Source organism: Drosophila kikkawai, chromosome X (assembly GCF_030179895.1).
Source record: "Drosophila kikkawai strain 14028-0561.14 chromosome X, DkikHiC1v2, whole genome shotgun sequence".
Classification (NCBI taxonomy): domain Eukaryota; kingdom Metazoa; phylum Arthropoda; class Insecta; order Diptera; family Drosophilidae; genus Drosophila; species Drosophila kikkawai.
Window position 1 is genome coordinate 1,959,208 of NC_091733.1, and position 21,452 is coordinate 1,980,659.

Genomic DNA, 21,452 nt, shown 5'->3' on the forward strand with positions numbered 1-21,452 from the left:
AGATTCGCTTTTGCTGAAACGCGCGTAATTGAAGAACAAATTGAACAGTGGATAGCGAGTGGTATAATTGAGGAGTCAGACTCTGAATTTACTAGCCCTGTTGTGCTCACTAAGAAAAATGATGGTTCACAACGACTCTGCATAGACTTCAGACGCATAAACAAGGTAATCATAAAAGACCATTTTCCACTGCCGCTAATAGATGACCAGCTCGATCGCCTTCAAGAAGCTATGGTGATTAGCACGATTGACCTGAAGAACGGCTTTTTCCATGTGCCCGTAGTCAAAGCCAGCAAGAAGTATACTTCATTTGTCACACAGAGTGGCCAGTACCAATTTTGTAGAGTTCTTTTTGGTCTGTCAAACTCGCCAGGAGTTTTTCAGAGGCACATAAATGCTATTTTTCGAACTCTAACCCGAAGAGGAATCGCTCTCCCATATGTAGACGACATCATTATACCGGCCAAAGACGAACACGAAGCGATATCAAATCTTAAAGAAGTAATAGCAACTTGCAGCGAATGTGTACTTGAGCTTAACATGAAAAAGTGTCATTTCCTACAGACCCGTATTCAGTTTTTAGGGCATATCATCGAGAATAAAACGATTTCGCCGACGCCTCAGAAGATAGATGCTGTATCCAAATTTAAGATTCCCAATAACTTGAAACAGCTTGAAAGTTTTCTCGGTCTGACAGGATACTTTAGAAAATTTATTAACAACTATGCACTTATTTCAAAACCCTTGACTGACCTTACAAAAAACGACGCAAAATTCATAATTGGTCCCAAAGAAGAGAACGCAATTGAAATTTTAAAAAAGTACTTGACATCAACCCCAGTTTTGGCTATATATAATCCGAAGTATGAAACGGAGGTACATACTGACGCATCCATAGACGGGTTTGGAGCCGTGCTCCTACAAAAATCAGCAGATGACGGTCAATTCCACCCTGTGTACTATATGAGCAGGAAAACAACGGATGCGCAGCGTAAATATTCAAGCTACGAGTTAGAGCTGCTTGCCATTATCGAAGCCATTACTAAGTTTAGAGTTTATTTGCTTGGAATTAAATTTAAAATTGTTACGGATTGCGATGCGTTCACTAAAACTTTAGACAAACAAAACCTGTGCACTAGGGTCGCACGGTGGGTACTCTTGCTGCATGAATATGATTACCGAGTAGAACATCGTTCAGGCACACGCATGAAGCACGTAGATGCTTTGTCCAGATACCCAATCATGAATATCGTAGATGACTCAATTGCTGTTAGTTTTCGACAAGCTCAATCCAAAGACGAACATTTAAAGACGATCTGCAAAATCATTGAGGACTCCAACGCTGCCTACAAGGACTATTTTTTGAAAGCTGGTGTCCTTTACAAATTAGTCAAAGACTTAGAGTTAATTGTCGTTCCCAGAGACATGCAGAGACAGATCATTAGTAGAGACAGAGGACATTTTGCTGTTAAGAAAACAAAAGACTTGATTAGCAAGGAATACTTCATAGATAATCTCGACGAAAAAATTCAGAAGTATATCGACTGTTGCATTCCGTGCATTTTAAGCAACCGCAAACAAGGCAAACAAGAGGGTCTACTACATCCATTGCAAAAAGAAGATTTTCCATTGCATACTTACCACATTGACTTTCTAGGTCCTTTAGACTCGACAAGCAAGAATTATAAACAGATCCTTGCCGTGGTAGACGCATTCACGAAGTTCTGTTGGCTATACCCTACAAAGTCAACGACTGCCAATGAAGTCATAAAAAAATTACGAGGGCAAAGTAACATTTTTGGTAACCCAGCTTGCATCATATCCGACAGAGGTTCAGCTTTTACCTCTCAAGATTTTTTGCACTATTGCGAAGATGAAAACATAAAAGTGGTAAAAACGACGACAGGCTTACCACGTGTAAATGGACAAGTTGAAAGAGTCAACGCAATTATTATACCTGTACTTTCCAAGCTGAGTGTAGATGATCCAACAAAATGGTACAGACACGTTGATCGAGTTCAGCAAGCTATCAACTCGACTTTCTCCAGAAGCATAAACACAACACCTTTTGAACTTCTTATCGGTACCAAAATGAGAACCAAAGATGATGTATAATCTGTGACGAAAACCTGCAAGAAACTATAACGTTGGCGATCTGGTAGCCATAAAAAGAACACAGTTTAGCGGCGGTCTCAAATTAAAACCAAAATATTTGGGTCCGTATGAAATCGTCAAAGTCAAGCACAACAACGCTTACGATGTCCAAAAAGTCGGGAATTCAGACGGCCCAAAAAACTCATCAACTTGTGCTGAATATCTTAAACCGTGGCCCATCCACGATGCAAACGACGAAGAAGACGACGAAACATTCGAGGCGAATGTTTAGTCAGAATGGCCGAATGTGGGAGTGATTTCACATTATCACTTCCTACCACACGAATATTGACGACGCCCTGGACAACGAGAACGAGAAGACGACCCAAGTAAGAAAAACGGCAACGACGCAAAAAGACGACGTCGACAATCGACAGGGAGAGGCCCTGCCCCAAGCAACGACGAACAGGTAGAGGCCCTACCCCAAGCAACGACGAACAGGGTGAGGCCCTGCCCCAAGTAACGACGAACAGGGAGAGGCCCTGCCCCAAGCAACGACGAACATGGAGAAGCCCCGTCCTGAGCAACGACGAGCAGTACGAGAGGCCCCGTCCTGAGCAACGACGAGCAGTACGAGAGGCCCCGTCCCGAGAGAAGACAGGCAGTACAAAAAGCCCTCTGCCGAGAGGGTGCGGGGAGAGTTCTGCACAAGTGAAGGCGAGAGTAAGACGTATTTATCCAACGACGCGACGACGATTTTGAAGCTGAAGAAACAAACATTTGTATTAACCTAAAGTGAACTTAATATTAAAACTAAATAAAACTATCACTATAAATAAAAACACCCCACATATATTATGATTTATAAATGATTAAAAATACATATATAAATTAATAAGTATCATAAAAGATATGTTAAAATAAAAAATAAATTTAATAGCGAAATTGGCCTTCTTGAGGCCCGTTTGCACACAAACACTCGGCGGCGTCGCTAAATGCATACATGAGAGCGGCTGGCTCTAGAGCGCTCTCTTCGCAAATTTAAGAGAGCCTGGAGCCAGTTCAAAAACCAGCACGAAAATATCGTGTGCAAAAAAATGTTATGACGTTACCTATCCTGATGACGGCTGCGCAACAGTATTTTTCAGCGTTTGTTTCTATAGGTCTTAGTTTTTTTGGTTGTCCTTGAGCAAAATAACTTCCAACAGACACAAATATATATACATTTCGCTGTATGCCGAACATGCATTTATTTTAAATTAGAATTGTAAGTTGCATTTCACAAGTTATTCATTAGACTTTCATTTTTACGTCATATGTAAACAGCTGTCAGTTTGATATTTGTATTTGTTATGTTTTCTTTGCCAGGGGATTTGTTTATTACACCTTCAATTGATCGGATTCTGTCCCTGCCCAGCAAATCCGCTAAATCAAGAAGCCCATTCAGGAAGTCGTTAAAGCCCAAATGGTTGTTGATTTGACGATTTCAAATGTTAGAAAAACACTTGGACGATATGATCGCATCGCTGCTCAGCTGGAGGACCGATAAAAGAATGTCAGTGCCTGAGTCAGATCTAATGAAAATGTTAAAGCTTGCTCGAGAAGTTATAATGTCGGAGCCAATGTTGTTAACAGTTGAAGCCCCTATTAATGTTCTTGGCGATATACATGGTCAATATAATGATCTGCTGCGTTACTTCGAAACGTCGGGGCACCCGCCAACAAAGCGTTATTTGATGCTTGGCGACTATGTGGACCGGGGAAAATACTCAGTTGAAACACTTACGCTTTTGTTGGCCTATAAGGTACGGTACCCGACGAGCATACACTTACTGCGTGGAAACCATGAGTCGGCTGCTATCAATCGCTTTTATGGATTTTATGATGAATGCAAACGCCGCTTCACTATCCGTCTATGGCGGATGTTCGTCGACTGCTACGACTGTTTGCCAGTGGCTGCCATTATTAATTCAAAGATCTTTTGCTGTCACGGAGGTCTGAGTCCATCTCTCAACGAAATGAATGATATCCAATATTTACAAAGGCCGGCCGAAGTTGATCGGAATGGCCTTCTTTGTGACTTACTCTGGTCTGATCCGGATCCAACCGCAGTCGGCTGGGGCAAGAACTCGCGTGGAGTAAGCTTCACTTTTGGCGTCGATATTGTTGAGGCATTTCTCAGTCGCTTTAGCTTTGATCTTATATGTCGGGCCCACCAGGTTGTCGAGGACGGTTATGAATTCTTTGCCAAACGTCAACTGATAACAGTGTTTTCTGCTGTTAATTATTGCGGCGAATTTGATAATGCCGGAGCAATGATGTGTGTGGATGCCGAGCTTAACATTACTTTGGTAGTCATGAAGCCTAAGAAAAGAGTAGGAATAGCGACTAAACCGGTTATTGAAAAAATGCCCGATCAATTGTGACATTTTTTGAATTATCGACTTACAATCGTTTAGGTCTCAAGCATTACTAGAATTAAAAAAATAAAAGTAATTACTTGTACCACATGTGTATCACTAAATGTACTTAACAACACATGAATATTGACGAAGGCAATAGACTGGCGAAATGTTTTAAAATGCTATGGCTCGGGGATACAACACGTTAATTTTAAATTATTTTGATCAGTGAAATGCTGATTTTTAAGTTAAAAAAAAGTAATTTAATAAAAATGCTATTTAAACCGAGAAAATCAACAATTGTTAATATTTTATTTATTACTTTTCCTAAATATGTTTCGATATTTTTATTTTTATTGGTCGCAGAAGAAAATTTAAAGTTCGTTCTCTTTTCGAAAATACTTCGATCCCAAAGTATTTTGCAACCGCATAAACAATCTTCAGGTCATAAAAAAAATTAAAATTCGGACAGCTAACGGTAACTACGGTAAGCATCTCCAAATTCTCTGAAAATTATTTATTTTTATAGAATCACATATAGACCGCATTCGTTCTAAAAAATCCCACAGCACAGGCGTAAATATTGATGATGAAAATAATAGGTCGAGGGCGTCGTGGCGTACTCCAATCAGCTTGATTTAATTGCATATGTACATATCATTTAAAACTAAAGCTTATAAGTAGAACCGAACTCTGCTAAAGTGAGAGCGGGAGGTTAAATCCGAGTTTTGCGCGGAAGCTGCGAAAGAGCGTGCGCGGGAGAGCAAAAGGGGCAATAGTGGAAGGCTCAGCAAGCAGCGGCGATACAATGGGCCGCTGACCTAAACATACAGCCCCCTTGTAATCACCCGGGTTGCAATAGGTAAGTTGTCATTACGGCTGGTGAAAGGATCCGGACACGATTCACCCAAAGATGGTGCTCTTGGCCACCGGCAGTCCATCTTTAGGAAGCCCAGCTGCATCACGCGTGGATACAGGTCCCTGGAACATGGAGATCGTCGCGGGTAAGTAAAATCGCTCGTCGGCCAGCGTGATGTCCCGGAAATGGGCCCGCAACGCATCGCCCAGCTCGCAGACTAGAGGGCGAATGCGGCTGAATTTTGAAGACCAGGTCGAGCCAAACACTGCTATCGGTCTGGAGCTCACTTTGGCTGCTCGCCCCAACGTTGCACTATGGTTTTTTTTATACGTATTGAATTGAAATTTGGTGTGAATACATTTTTTAAGCTCCCAAAACGACCTACCAAGTTTCAAATGATTTGGGGCACTATTTCATATAACTGCCATATAACCGATCTGGCCAATTTGCCCCAAATTTTTTGTTTATTAAGCTATTTCTTTAAAATTTGTTTTGTATACATTTTTGAAGCTCCCAAGAAGACCTACCAAGTTTCAAATGATTTGGTTATACTTTAACAAAAAAACTTTTTTGGGCGAATCGGCCAGATCTGTTATATGACAGCTATATGAAATAGTGTCCCCAAATCATTTGAAACTTGGTAGGCCTTCTTGGGAGCTTAAAAAATGTATTCAAACGAAACTTCAATACAATAGGTCTAAAATTTGAGTTTATAGCAAAAAAAAAAAAAAAAAACAAGAAAGGAAGCTAACTTCGAAACGCCGAAGTTTGTATACCCTTGCAGATATTATTTCATTACATTATTATTATGTTTACAGTTTGACAGTTACAGTTTTGCATTCCCAGCTTTAAATTTTCTCAACATCTACCGATCGGTTTATATGGCAGCTATATGATATAGTTGTCTGATTTGCATAATATTTGTACCAAAATTCTGAAATAATAAAATAAGCTTATATCTTAGAGTTGATAAAAATACGTTGAAAAACAACCAAGCTATAATTATTATACCCTTGCAGGGTATTATAATTTCAGTCAGAAGTTTGCAACGCAATGAAGGAGACGTTTCCGACCCTATAAAGTATATATATTCTTGATCAGCCGTCTGTCCGTCTGTCCGTCTGTCCGTCTGTCCGTTTCTACGCAAACTAGTCCCTCAGTTTTAAAGCTATCTCAATGAAACTTTGCATATAGTCTTCTATATGCTCTCACTGCTATATATGTCGGAACGGGCCGGATCGGACGACTATATCATATAGCTGCCATACAAATGTTCGATATATTTTTCGAAAAAAAATTATAACTTTGCTGTTTTTTTTTTTTTGCACCATTTTTTATATATTATTTCTGAATTTTGGTAAAAATTGTATGAAAATCGGACGACTATATGATATAGCTGCCATAGGAACGATCGGGAAATTAATTGGAAAAAAATTATAGCTTCGTTGTTTTTCAACGTATGTTTATCTACTCTAAGATATAAGCTTTTTTTATTATTCTAGAATTTTGGTATAAATTTCATAAAAATCGGACAACTATATCTTATAGCTGCCATATAAACCGATCGGTAGATGTATACAAAATCTAAAGCTGGGAATGCAAAACTGTAACTGTCAAACTGTAAACATAATAAGTATAGGTAAAATGTAATGAAATAATATCTGCAAGGGTATACAAACTTCGGCGTGCCGAAGTTAGCTTCCTTTCTTGTTTTTCTATTAATTTCCCGATCGTTCCTATGGCAGCTATATCATATAGTCGTCCGATTTCCATAAAATTTTTTATCAAAATTCAAAAATAAAATAGAATTGTCATATCTAAAAAATTATGCAAAAATGTTTAAAAACAGCAAAGTTATAATTATTTTTCTAAAAATTTATCGAACATTTGTATGGCAGCTATATGATATAGTCGTCCGATCCGGCCCGTTCCGACATATATAGCAGTGAGAGTATATAGAAGACTATATGCAAAGTTTCATTCAGATAGCTTTAAAACTGAGGGACTAGTTTGCGTAGAAACGGACAGGTGGACAGACGGACAGAAGGACAGACGGACATGGCTAGATCGACTCGGCTGTTGATGGTGATCAAGAATATATATACTTTATAGGGTCGGATAGTCTCCTTCACTGCGTTGCAAACTTAGTCAGAAGTTTGCAACGCAGTGAAGGAGACTTTTCCGACCCTATAAAGTATATATATTTGTAATGGGCATTGGACAATAAGGTTGACGTTGTAAAATTCAAAAGATTTGACATACGCGCCTTACGATAGTCATGTCTTATTCTCCAGCCCTATTCGATCACAATCAGCTGTGCGAAACTGATAGATGACAGAACGAATTTATCGATTAAGCATCATTTCCGACACGATCAAAACATCCGCCTTCTTCCTTTTTGACTGCAACGCCGAACGCTACAGAAGTGTAGATCTGTGAGCGAAATTAATAAACAAGTGTCACGTGTACATTTTCCAATTAAATACAAGGCATCGGCCATTGCATCCGACCAGTTAGCCATCCGCCAGTGTCGCGCACCGGTTTTGGGTAATTATTTTGAGACTTCAAGCCATTTGCACTTGCATTAATATTGGTTTCATATAGAGACAACGAAATACCGCGTGCCTTCTCGGCTTGAAAGCCTACATACAGGCTAAGGATCTTTCTGGAGCTCAACGCTCAAGCGTACCGCAGTTTACTCTGCATCATTCTCAGTCGGTAAATAGTTTTCTTATATGACTGAAAGCTCTCTCCGTAACCACGGTTGTTTTTCTAGTCGAACCTTCCTATAAGGGCAAGCGGAATATTGCCAGAGGTGAAGCGAAAACCTTTGCGACCCTGCCCGCGAATCTGCTCAGTGGCCAGGAGCCCCGATTACGTCATCGGCGTGGGATTACTTATTTTTCCTTTCCGCGCTTCGCCAGCTGCGGTAGAGGAAGGGAGACAACAAACGCTGTGGCCAGGGACCCCCATTTTCGGCCAGCACGTGACGAAGGCGTAGAATCGGAGGAAAGTACTCCAGAAATAAAAATCGGCATTAGATCCGGAGCGCAGATTTAGTTAGGTTTTATGCAACTGTAAAAGCTTCGCGTTTTTAATCAGATTTCGGTCGCATTTGGCTCGTTTGAGCCTCGGAAAACGGTAGTGTGTATCTAGAGTGCATGCGCTAGCTAAGCGAACGCGATTGCGTAAACTTGACCTAGGTTCATGTGCCTTACAAACCCGCACAACCAGACATAAATAACGCGAGTAGCAGGATCGATCAAACTGATATTTTTTTTTTTGCATTAAATTCACAATTCTTTAAACAAACGCTAACAGCTCGTCATCCACGTCATCGTGAAGCCCTTCAACGAGGATCGGATGGGGTAAGTGATCCAAACTGTATTAATATATATATAAACACCAGTTTAATGTGACATAATATATATATATATATGTCGGAGCTTGATCCAAAGTTTAAAGGTCCTTTTGAAATAATTGAACTATTAGATGGAGATCGGTACATGTTAAAATCCTTAACAAGCAAAAGAACTTATAAGTATGCGCATGAGTTTTTAATGGCATTGCCAAATAGACAAATAAGCAATGATGTTGATTGATTAAAGATTAAAGTTGATTAAAGATTTAGACGACTCAAGTGGAGATGCGTTTGATTCCCATGTGGGGAATGATGATATGGATGGCACGGTTGATGCCTTGGAATCCCAAGAGGGGATATAATGACCGCACCATAACAGAAGGAATTGTTATGGCGGGGGTCAGTGGAGACCGCACCATAACAGAAGAAATTGTTATGGCGGGGGTCAGTGGAGACCGCACCATAACAGAAGGAATTGTTATGACGGGGGTCAGTGGAGACCGCACCATAACAGATGGAATTGTTATGGCGGGGGTCAGTATGTGGGTGTAAAAGGAAATACACCAGTTGATAAAGCTATGTAATTAGAGAAGTCTGAATTGTAAATTATGATTAAAATGAAGATGTAATTTGTTATGTTATCATGAAACCAAGATGCTTATTTTGTCTAAATGCCTCAATACTTATGTTTAGAAAATTAATGAAATGTTTGTTGACAATAAAATGTAACGAGTACTGAAATTTGAGAATACTGTGATTTAAAGTTAACACACGAGGACGTGTGATTTGTCAGGAAGGCCGTGTCGGATCACATGAAACAGGGCCTACTTTATTCCTATGGTCAGAATATGTGAAGCAGGGCCTTTTGAAATACGGAGCAGGGCCTTTTGAAATACGGAGCAGGGTCTTTTGAAATACGGAGCAGGGCCTTTCTGAAATACGGAGCAGGGCCTTTCTGAATTGAGTGAAAGCACGGCAGAGCAGGATAGATATAAACTGCTGCCGAGTGAGGTCTGTTCGTGAAGCGCTGACATACAGGTTAGAAAGAGACGACAACAATGATTATGAAATGAGTGAATTGAGTGAAAGTAGAAAGGTCGAAAGTAGACTTTTTGGAAGACAGTTTAGAAAACGCTTCGAAGACGAACAGAACTTGCTGCTGGGAACTTATTCAGATAAAATGGACCAGTCAAACGACCCTCCGACATCAGAAGTGGGATTCGCTTCGCCTACAGACAATACTCCTGGACAATATATGGCAGCGTTGGAAGCCCAGAACAGGACCCTGATGGAGCTAATTAAGTCTATGCAGACACCAAGGACTTCGGCAGACGGCGATAAGGCTACGCATGTCACCTTGCCCAAATTTAATCCCGATGGTGCCGGAGCAGACGCCTCCGCCTGGTGTACTACAGTCGATCTCATATTTGCAGACCACGTTCTAGAGGGTAGCGGTCTGGTGATGACTTTAAGCAAGGCGCTTGAAGGCAGCGCATCACAATGGTTATCGCAAATATGTTTCGCTGGCATAACCTGGACACAGTTTAAAGAACTGTTCATTCAACGCTTCGTGGGAATGGAGACAACTACAGCGATTCTACTGAACGTTTTGGATGGTCGTCCTAAATCTGGAGCGGGATTCGCAGAGTACGGCAGTCGGATTGTTACGTCACTTATGTCCAAGTGGAAATCCAAAGACGTGGAGGAAGTCGCAGTGTCAGTAGCTTTGGCACATATGGCGCAGATTGACAACAGCTTGTTGCGCTGGGTATATACAACCAATGTTACAAGCCGCAATGAGCTACAACAACAACTACAGGCTCATGCTTTTAAGAAGCGCAATGCAGAAGGTGACGCAAGTTCAACGGGTCCAGAGCGAAAGAAGATGAAGTTCCCAGTGAAATGTCATCATTGTGGAAAGATTGGACATAAACTCGCCGAATGCCGGATTCGACTGGAAAGGGGACAGAATGCGAGGGGAAACAATCAGAACGAGAGCAATAACTTTGAAGTAAAAAACTGGATCAACATACGATGTTTCAATTGTAACGAAAAGGGACACTACGCTAGTTCTTGTCCAAAAATCCAAACCAGCGTGAACGAGAAGAAGAAGATGTACGAGAAGCGTGTGGACTTTTGCACTGTGGCCCCGCCAAAGGGAAAAATAAATGTATCCGGTGAGCTCATTCCATTTTGCTTCGACTCCGGAGCCGAGTGCTCTTTAGTTAAAGAAAGTGTTGCAAATAAATTCAAAGAAAAACGACTTAATAATATTGTAAAATTAAATGGCATAGGTAACGACTCCATCTGTAGTACAATGCAGATTCTATCCAATATAAATGTTGAACAGTATTCCCTAGAGATTTTATTGCACGTTGTAATGGACAAATATTTGAAATATGATGTTTTAATTGGCCGCGAAATATTAAGCCAAGGCTTTAGCGTAACTATTAACGCAGAAAAATTCAGCATTGACAAAACCAAAAGAGTTAACATCGTAAATTTAGCTAATTATGAAAATATTGTAGATTCCGATGGCGACCTGAGTAACTCTGACAAGATGACATTAAAAAACATTTTAAAGCGCTATTCTGATTGGTTTATAGACGGAATACCACAGACTCGTGTAACGACAGGGAGTTTGGAAATCAGGTTAATCGACCCACAAAAAACAGTTCAGCGCAGGCCATATAGACTTAGTGAAGATGAGAAAGAACATGTTCGTTATAAAATTGACGAGCTTCTAAAATCTAATATTATTCGTCCCAGCTGTTCACCTTTCGCTAGTCCGATGATGCTTGTTAAAAAGAAAAACGGTAGTGACCGTCTTTGTGTTGATTTCCGTGCTTTGAATGAGAACACAGTAGCAGATAAGTACCCATTGCCTCTAATTGCAGATCAAATTGCTAGGTTACGGGGAGCAAGCTATTTCTCAAGTCTCGATATGGCAAGCGGCTTCTACCAAATACCAGTACATCCCGATTCAATTGAGCGTACCGCATTTGTCACGCCTGAGGGTCAATATGAATTTTTAACTATGCCTTTTGGCTTAAAAAACGCTCCGTCTGTGTTTCAGCGTGCTATTAATAAAGCATTGGGTAATCTAGCACACACTTACGCAATCGTGTACATTGATGATGTTTTAATTGTGGCGGAAACTAAAGAAGAAGCTTTAGACCGATTGCAGATTGTCCTAGAAACCTTGAGCAAAGCTGGATTTTCATTTAACGTAACGAAGTGTTCCTTTCTCAAAACTAGGGTTGAATATCTGGGATTTGTAGTGAGCAATGGACAGGTTCGTCCTATGTAGTGGCGACTGAAGATCTACGAGATATTTTTTGTGGGCCTAGAAGCATGCTACAGATTTGGTGAATTGGCACAAACAGATGTCAGCTTAAAAGCAGGCAACGGTTATCGCAGTTTTAAGCCGAGCTTCCAACGCACATGCGTAAAATTCGGCAGCTGCACGTATATGGTTTTTTTTTGCAAGACCATATTCTTGCAAATATACCAGATGACTCACAGCGGCGACAGGGGAGATCTGGAAAGCTCTAGTTCCAATTAGGAAATTTTTCGGCACTGAGCTGCACCTAATTCACTCCATCCGTTTCCGTACTAAATTCTTTTCGAATTGAGAATCGGTGGAGTGCACAAGCCCTCAAATTGCTCCCGCAGCATAAAGCCACATAAAGTGCCAAGTCCACTGAGACAGTATATCGAGTGAAGAAGTTTTTGCCAGATCTTAAGGAATCCCAAGTCGCCGAATTAATTGTCAGCGGAAATAGCAAATCGGCCGCAGGCGTCGACCAGCACCGAGAGAGAGGTTATATCTTGGAAACCCTCTTTTATTTTTGTTGGAAACCTTTTCAATCAGCGGTGGATCGAGCCCAGCAAGCAGCATTTAAGTTCCGGTCCCGAGGAGCACCCCCTGAGGAGGGGATGAAGGGCTAGGAAGCCGGAAGGAAAGAGGAATTAAAAGACTGTGCTTGTGCGAATAAATCGGCCAACAGCGCGACTGCGCAACATCATTTAGTGGCCGGCTATGTAGTTGCGGCAAATTTGGTTGCAAGTTAGGCAGTGGGCAGAGGCTCCAAATGTTTGACCGTGGCATGACCTCTGTGTCCTTTTACGCTTTGACTATTGGTCGGAGCCATGAATATTGTTAGCCAGAGGTCTCGTTCAGTGGCCATAGGAAGTGTAAATGCGATAAAAAAAATGCGAATCAAGTGCAGCCATTAAATTGTGTAATCTCCGGATTTTTACCTCGACTAAAACTTGGTTTTCCCAACTGCTTATACTTGACCTCGGCCTACATGGCGTGTCATAACTCTTGCATAGGAAGTTTTCCTTTGTAAACTTTTGATAAAAGATTTTTTTTATTAAGACTCGCGGATAAGCAAATTCAATCCTGTTTATTTAATTCTCTCTTGTCAAAAATTCTTGGATAACAGTTTTGCGAGTATTAGTAGTCCTAACTGGCCAGAGTTTAACGTGTGTGGATTTATTAAAGATACTTTTTAATAAAACTCGAGGGTAAATAAATTCTTTCTATTTCTATAATTCTATTTTTCTTTCAATTTCCTTGAAACCTCTATCAAAACAATTTTTTTCTTTTTTTTGTTTTGCTTGAAAGTCTTGGAAAACAGCGGAGATAAATATCTGTATTCTCAACTGGCCAAATTTACAAGGAAGCAAAAGATTGTTTTTCTAAACTTAAAAAGATGACAAGGTGGCTAGTAAAGTTGAGAAAAACAGGGGAAGAGATAAAGAGAGCTCATCTTCTGTCCCATTTTATAACACTAAGTCACTGAACTAGTCTCAACTCAAAACTCAACTACACGGAAAATATAGACATTTCTTCCGAGTCGTGCTATATCCAGAAAGAGTATATAAAACATCTTTTATTCTTTTATTTCCTTTGAAGTCTTAGTTTCTTTTGATCATATTCCGGAATACATGCACATCTGTTTCTGAACTAATCGCTGTCCGAATTTGGAATAAAGAAATACAGCTTCCCTCTTTTGAATAGGGTTAAAACTAATCAAAAGTTTTCACTTTTCAATCTTAATATTTCTGAGAAAATTGATTTTTTTTTATTATGATCCTTCGAGACGTGTGACAGTTAATCAAGAGTTCGGTAAACACAATTATTACGTATATAAATATTATATCTTTATTTCTCTATATTTTTGGCTTTACTTATCGCAAAGAAGCAAAACAAAGAAATATTTCAAAATAATAATTGCAGTTGGTTATATTTATACTTTTTTCGCATTTTTAAATAAAATTTTGGTATCTCGTGGGAATGATGTTGGTAAACCGAACTCCTGAAAAAGGAGCTGAGTCAAGCCCAAAGGCAGTTTGTCCGTTATGTACAGCAGACATAGATCCTGCTGAGGTTTTTTTAACCAGTTGCCGACACGAGTTTCACAAGCGATGCATAGAAGCTCATTGGAAGGATAGCGCACTATGTCCGGTGTGTAAAGTATCTAGTAGACCAGCGATTTCAAAGCCTATTGAAGTATCTGAGAGACAAACCCGAAGTGGGTCGAAGAAACGACAGCCTTTAGATACAGTCGCTCAGCAAGCATTAGATAATACAGCTTCGACCTCAGGACAAAGTACACAAGCTAATAACAGTGGGGGTAGCAATTCAAGCGTTATAACAGCAAATGCTATAACATTATTGGCCATGGAGCGAAGATTACTCGCTACGCTTTCGGAAAGGATGACCGATTTAATTCAAAATGCAGTAGCTGACAGCATAACCAGGGTGGTAGCAAGCAACAGTCGTGGGAGTGACAATTCTCAGAGTGAACGTTCTTCAAGTCGATCGCTAGGAAATGATGATGATAGGGTCGAAACTAGGAATGAAACTCGAAGCAGTCCAAGACAAGTCTTCTTGGCACCGAACTCTCCCGCTTCCCAGAGAAGCACTACGTTCGATTTGGTGAACCGACCAGATAAGGTCGTGCATATCCTCAATGGTTGGAAAATAAATTTTACAGGAATAGGAGTATCTGTAGATAATTTTATTTATAGAGTAGATACTCTAACCCGAGAGACGTTAGGTAGCAATTTCGATCTACTCTGTAGACACGCAAGCGTCCTTTTTGAAGGGAAAGCCAATGAATTTTATTGGCGTTATCATAAAGCGCACGGCGAGATTCATTGGGACACTTTCTGTTCAGCTTTGCGTCTCCAGTTTCGCCAGAGCAGAGACGATGGCGATATCGAAGAGCTAATTAGAAACACAAAACAAAAGCCAAATGAATCTTTTGATTCTTTTTATGACACAATATCTTGCTTAGTCGATCAGCTTGAACATCCATGGACGTCAAGTAAATTAATTCGAGTTATTAGAAACAATTTGCGTCCAGAAATTAGACATGAGATATTGAACATTGATATCAATACTGTCTCAGATCTAAGACAGATTTGCCGCAGGCGTGAAGCTTTCTTAGCCGACGTTAAGCGGTGCAGTGGCTACGCGCGGAGTACTCCGTTTAGACGGGAAGTATCTGAACTTAATCAGGGATGTGAAACTCAGGTAGAATCTGAGTCTGAAAACGAGGCTGATGTCGAAGCGTTTTCCCTATTATGTTGGAATTGTCGCAAGGAAGGGCATAGATATCAGGATTGCGTATCCGAAAGAAGGGTATTCTGCTACGGTTGTGGAGCTGCAAATACTTACAAACCAAGCTGTAGTAAGTGTGCAAAAAACTCCAAGGCCGGCATGTCGAAGTCGCAATACAGACAGAAGACTTCGAGTGCCGTCAGAAGCCAAGCCACGATGACCGAAGAGTAGTAGATACAGCAAATATTACTCAAATTCCATTCCCTGACGAACAACAAATACCTGCTAGTCCTTTGCTACATAGCAAAATCCCAATGTTAAAGGGGATAACTATACCAGAAGATAACTATTTACATGATTTACCGAAACATAAGTCTCGAAATGCTACTCGAATAAAATCATTCTGGCGAAATGTCAAGCAATGTAGAATTGGCATCGAGTACATAAATTCACTACCGTCAGGACCTAAAGATCCTCGACCCTTTTTGCCAATTCGTGTGCTAGATCGAGTAATTTACGGCCTTTTAGACTCCGGAGCATCGATTAGTTGTGTGGGAGGTAACTTAGCTCGTGAGGTAATGACCAAAGGGGATTTCAAAGTAATCAAGAGTAATGCTACAACAGCCGATGGTCGAGCACAGCAGATAACAGGGTTTTTCCAAACTGAGGTGGAATACGCCGAAGTAAAGAACCGCTTAAAAATTTACATAGTGCCCTGAAACAGGATTTATATCTAGGGATAGATTTCTGGAGGCTTTACGATCTTCTCCCCAGAAATTTGAACATATCTGAATTAGACTCAACGGAGACGGACTGCAAAGTCAAAATAGATCAGCACAAATTATCCGATATAGATAAAGCTAAACTAACGAATGTCGTTAATTGTTTCCCATCGTTTAGCCAAGAAGGTCTCGGTAAAACTAACCTAATATCACATTCTATTGATGTAGGTACATCTAAACCAATAAAACAACGGCATTATCCTGTCTCACCTGCTGTAGAGAAGGCAATGTATGCTGAAATCGACAGGATGATACAATTAGGAGTGATCGAAGAGTCCGACAGTTCTTGGTCATCTCCAATCGTGATGGTTACGAAACCTGGAAAGGTTAGAATTTGTTTGGACTGTCGCAAGGTGAACAGTTTCACCGAAAAGGATGCATATCCTCTTCCACAAATTAGTGGTATATTGAGTCGCTTGCCGAAGGCTGAGTATATAACAAGCCTTGACCTGAAAGACGCGTATTGGCAAGTGCCTTTAGAAATTTCTTCTCGCGACAAGACGGCGTTTACTGTCCCAGGTAGACCCCTCTATCAGTTTAAAGTTATGCCGTTCGGGCTTTGCAATGCCACAAGCACTATGTCCCGATTGATGGACAAAGTGGTGCCAGCTCATCTGAGGAACGAGGCTTTCATTTACTTAGACGATCTGTTGATAGTGTCTGCAAGTTTTGAGAGGCATTTAGAAGTGCTAAGGGAGGTTGCTCTACACATAAGGCGTGCAGGCTTGACAATCAATATTGGCAAAAGTCATTTCTGCATGCTGAGGGTGCGATACTTGGGCCATATAATCGGCGATGGAGGAATTCGAACTGATCCCGAAAAGGTCGCCGCAATTAGGGATTTTCCTTTACCAAAAACTTTGCGTAATTTGCGTAGTTTTATGGGTCTTTGCGGATGGTATCGCAAGTTCGTCCCTAATTTTGCGTCTCTTGCTGCTCCTTTAACAGATCTGATGACCACAAAAAGAAGATTCAGTTTGACTGAGGCAGCAGTAGAATCTTTCGAGAAGCTAAAGCAATGTCTTAGCGAGGCTCCGGTTTTATGCAGCCCCGATTTTTCGAAACCGTTCGCAATACATTGCGACGCGAGTAAGACCGGAGTTGGAGCTGTGTTAGTTCAAGTTTCGGAAGAAGGAGATGAACGTCCTATTGCCTTTATTTCGAAGAAATTAAATAAGGCGCAACGAAATTATACCGTCACAGAGCAAGAATGTCTCGCTGCGATCGTGGCTCTTAAAAATTTCAGGGCGTATGTGGAAGGACATAGATTTAAAATCATAACCGATCATGCGTCATTAAAATGGTTAATGTCCAACCATGACCTGAATTCACGACTAGCTCGATGGGCTTTGGCCTTACAAAGGTATGATTTTGAGATTGAGCATCGCAAAGGTTCGCTTAACGTAGTGCCCGACTCCTTGTCTCGGGTAAACGAAGACGTGATAGCTGCGATAGACTTGAAGGAGGGATTTCTTGTAGATCTAAATTCCGATCATTTCAAATCAGCGGAATACACCGAATTAGTGCAGAAAGTGAGTGCAAATCAGACGAATTTTCCTGATCTTAGGACCGATAACGGTTACATTTACCGAAAGGCTGAGCATTTGACTGGAGAGCAAGTGCACGATGAATATGCCTGGAAGCTCTGGGTGCCGAAGGAACTGGTTCCTGAGATACTTTCTCGCGCTCACGATAGTTCGTTGTCTGCTCATGGTGGGATACACAAAACCATTGAAAGAGTAAGGCGTTATTATTTCTGGCCTGGACTTGTGACGGACGTTAAGGCCTATATAAATGCTTGTGAGGTGTGCAAAACTACAAAAGCACCAAATTATGTTTTGCGACCACCGTTAGGAAAAGCACCGGAAAGTCAACGATTTTTCCAAAGACTATTCATAGATTTTCTTGGACCATACCCCAGATCCAGAGGTGGAAATATTGGGATTTTTATCGTTCTCGACCATTTTTCCAAATATGTATTTCTCAAGCCAGTAAAGAAGATAGATGCGGGTGGCGTTATAAAATATTTGGAAGGAGAATTGTTTATGTCGTATGGCATTCCCGAAACGATAGTGTCAGACAATGGATCTCAATTCCGGTCGCACGCTTTTCAAAAATTAGTTCAGCAGTACTGCATTACGCATACGCTTACGGTTGTGCATTCTCCTTAGGCCAACGCCTCCGAGCGCGTTAACCGATCAGTTATCGCTGCAATTAGAGCGTATTTGCGGCCTGATCAGAAAGATTGGGACGAACACTTAGGGCGGATTAGTTGTGCGTTGAGATCCTCCGTACATTCGAGCCTAGGAACATCTCCTTATTACATGGTTTTCGGACAACACATGGTAACTTCTGGTTCCACGTACTCTTTGTTGAGGAAGCTCAACCTATTGGATGACAGATCTTTGAAGTTCAGTCGTCAAGACTCGTTTGAGATAGTGCGGGAGAAAGCATGCAAGCGGATGCTGGAAAAGCACTCCGAAAACGAAAAGAAGTACAATCTTCGGTCTCGAGTTGTATCCTATGCTAAAGGGCAAGAAGTATTTCGAAGAAACTTTAAGCAGAGCTGTTTCCAGACAGGGTACAATGCTAAGTTCGGTCCTTCCTTTGTAAAAGCCAGAGTGCGCAGAAGATTAGGAAACTCTTACTACGAGCTAGAAGATTTGCAAGGGAAACTATTGGGTACCTACCATGCGAAGGATATTCGCCAATGATGTGTCTTCAGTCGGCATCAGTCTAGGGTATCAGTGAGATATATACCCTAGCCAGATGTTACCGGGGGGGCTTTTGTAGTGGCGACTGAAGATCTACGAGATATTTTTTGTGGGCCTAGAAGCATGCTACAGATTTGGTGAATTGGCACAAACAGATGTCAGCTTAAAAGCAGGCAACGGTTTTCGCAGTTTTAAGCCGAGCTTCCAACGCACATGCGTAAAATTCGGCAGCTGCACGTATATGGTTTTTTTTTGCAAGACCATATTCTTGCAAATATACCAGATGACTCACAGCGGCGCCAGGGGAGATCTGGAAAGCTCTAGTTCCAATTAGGAAATTTTTCGGCACTGAGCTGCACCTAATTCACTCCATCCGTTTCCGTACTAAATTCTTTTCGAATTGAGAATCGGTGGAGTGCACAAGCCCTCAAATTGCTCCCGCAGCATAAAGCCACATAAAGTGCCAAGTCCACTGAGACAGTATATCGAGTGAAGAAGTTTTTGCCAGATCTTAAGGAATCCCAAGTCGCCGAATTAATTGTCAGCGGAAATAGCAAATCGGCCGCCGGCGTCGACCAGCACCGAGAGAGAGGTTATATCTTGGAAACCCTCTTTTATTTTTGTTGGAAACCTTTTCAATCAGCGGTGGATCGAGCCCAGCAAGCAGCATTTAAGTTCCGGTCCCGAGGAGCACCCCCTGAGGAGGGGATGAAGGGCTAGGAAGCCGGAAGGAAAGAGGAATTAAAAGACTGTGCTTGTGCGAATAAATCGGCCAACAGCGCGACTGCGCAACATCATTTAGTGGCCGGCTATGTAGTTGCGGCAAATTTGGTTGCAAGTTAGGCAGTGGGCAGAGGCTCCAAATGTTTGACCGTGGCATGACCTCTGTGTCCTTTTACGCTTTGACTATTGGTCGGAGCCATGAATATTGTTAGCCAGAGGTCTCGTTCAGTGGCCATAGGAAGTGTAAATGCGATAAAAAAAAAATGCGAATCAAGTGCAGCCATTAAATTGTGTAATCTCCGGATTTTTACCTCGACTAAAACTTGGTTTTCCCAACTGCTTATACTTGACCTCGGCCTACATGGCGTGTCATAACTCTTGCATAGGAAGTTTTCCTTTGTAAACTTTTGCTGCGACTAGAAGTCAATAACGCTGAGAAGAATCTTCTTGATGAATTTATAAAACGAATTAATAATTTTTAAATAGTTAAAGAAATTTTTAAATAATTATATTTAAGTAACTCGTATTATTTTTTTTCTCAATGTGAAGGATAGAGTAGGAAGAAACGTCCATTTTTCCGCTTTTGTTCAAACTAATGCCACAAAACTTGCAACCATTGAATTCCAGCTCACTTCGAGGGAGATCGATCTTCGCCGATGGAAAAGAAAAATGAGTGAGTGTTAATGCAAAAGGAAACGATGTGTATTAAAAGTTTAAACAAAAGCAAAGAGCAAGCAAGAACATAAAATACGTTTCTACACTATGCTAAAAGTCAAGGTTGAATTGAAAATCACTACATATTTTAATATTATTTATTATTAATAACGAATTACTTTGAAGAAAATATGTCAAGAAATTAAATAAGGAACTACGGCTGCTAAAAGAGAAAAATTTAAACTTTAATTATTATTGAATTTTTCCGAGAAAATGAAGTAAATTAAATTAGCCAATAAAAAAAAAAAAATGCGAACCAGAGCAGCGTTCAAAACAAAAATTAAATTAAATTAAACAACTACACATATTAAAAGATATTATATTTTTGTATTATTTTTTTAAGCATATATATATACATAACCTATTCCTTAGCCTGATTTTCAAATGAATTTATAAATAATACTTTATTAAGCACGATAGAAAATAAAATTCCATAATAAAAAAATTTTCTAATAATAAATAATACAGTCCGCTGCCTACGAATAGCTATCCAGTGCTATAATATAAATCCATATAAGTACTTATATTTCCGCCATATAAAACATACATATATTATTCCATATTATATTTTTTTCCCCATCCACATACATTTACATACAAAATTTTAAACAACATTTTAATACAACATTTAAAACCGAGAAAATAAAACATAATAAATAAAGAATAAAATATTAAAACAAAATATTGTAAACCAGTGTCCGTATTTTTGTGCATTTCATTGTTGCGCCTTGCATAGTTCCGCTGCCGCCGCGACATATAATTGTCTACTTACATACATATATGTACATACACAAGAGCTTTACATCGCCGGCAGCGTAACCCAACGAATATTGTGTTGGGAAAAAAGTGTCAGGTTTTCCAATCCCACCATTCCGATTTAATTATTTTTTCTTTATAATTAATATTCTTATTAATTAATAATTAATCAATTAATTGCTCATTTAATACTTTTTAAAGTTTTGCACGCGATTAAATATCCGCAATGGTCAAGGGTACTCCATATATACTTTCTTTGCATTTATTGGGTTATTATTTAATACGAAAATAATAAACAACTCGGCATTTCCGTCCAGCAATTAGTTATTTGTACAAATAAATTTTCCATTCTCGTCGCATTTGCTCCAGCTAATATTGGCTCCACTACAAATCAATTTTCCATTCTCGTCGCATTTGCTCCAGCTAATATTGGCTCCACTACAAATAAATTTTCCATTCTCGTCGCATTT

The 21,452-nt window shown here is 40.3% G+C and overlaps 1 protein-coding gene and 1 long non-coding RNA gene across 2 annotated transcripts; one reads left to right on the forward strand and one right to left on the reverse strand.

Moving 5' to 3' along the window:
* Nucleotides 1-1,075: 1,075 nt before the first annotated feature.
* LOC138929257 (uncharacterized) lies at nt 1,076-4,053 on the reverse strand. The gene is made up of 4 exons (XR_011445669.1): nt 3,928-4,053; nt 1,958-2,129; nt 1,642-1,862; nt 1,076-1,465 (listed from the first exon to the last, which is right to left on the reverse strand). It is a non-coding gene; the product is annotated as an uncharacterized lncRNA (long non-coding RNA).
* Nucleotides 3,346-4,769, forward strand: Pp1-Y1 (Protein phosphatase 1, Y-linked 1). The gene is made up of 2 exons (XM_017164294.3): nt 3,346-3,361; nt 3,463-4,769. The coding sequence occupies exon 2, from the start codon at nt 3,585-3,587 to the stop codon at nt 4,518-4,520; it is 936 nt and encodes a 311-aa protein (XP_017019783.1). The 5' UTR covers nt 3,346-3,361; nt 3,463-3,584; the 3' UTR covers nt 4,521-4,769.
* Nucleotides 4,770-21,452: the final 16,683 nt, after the last annotated feature.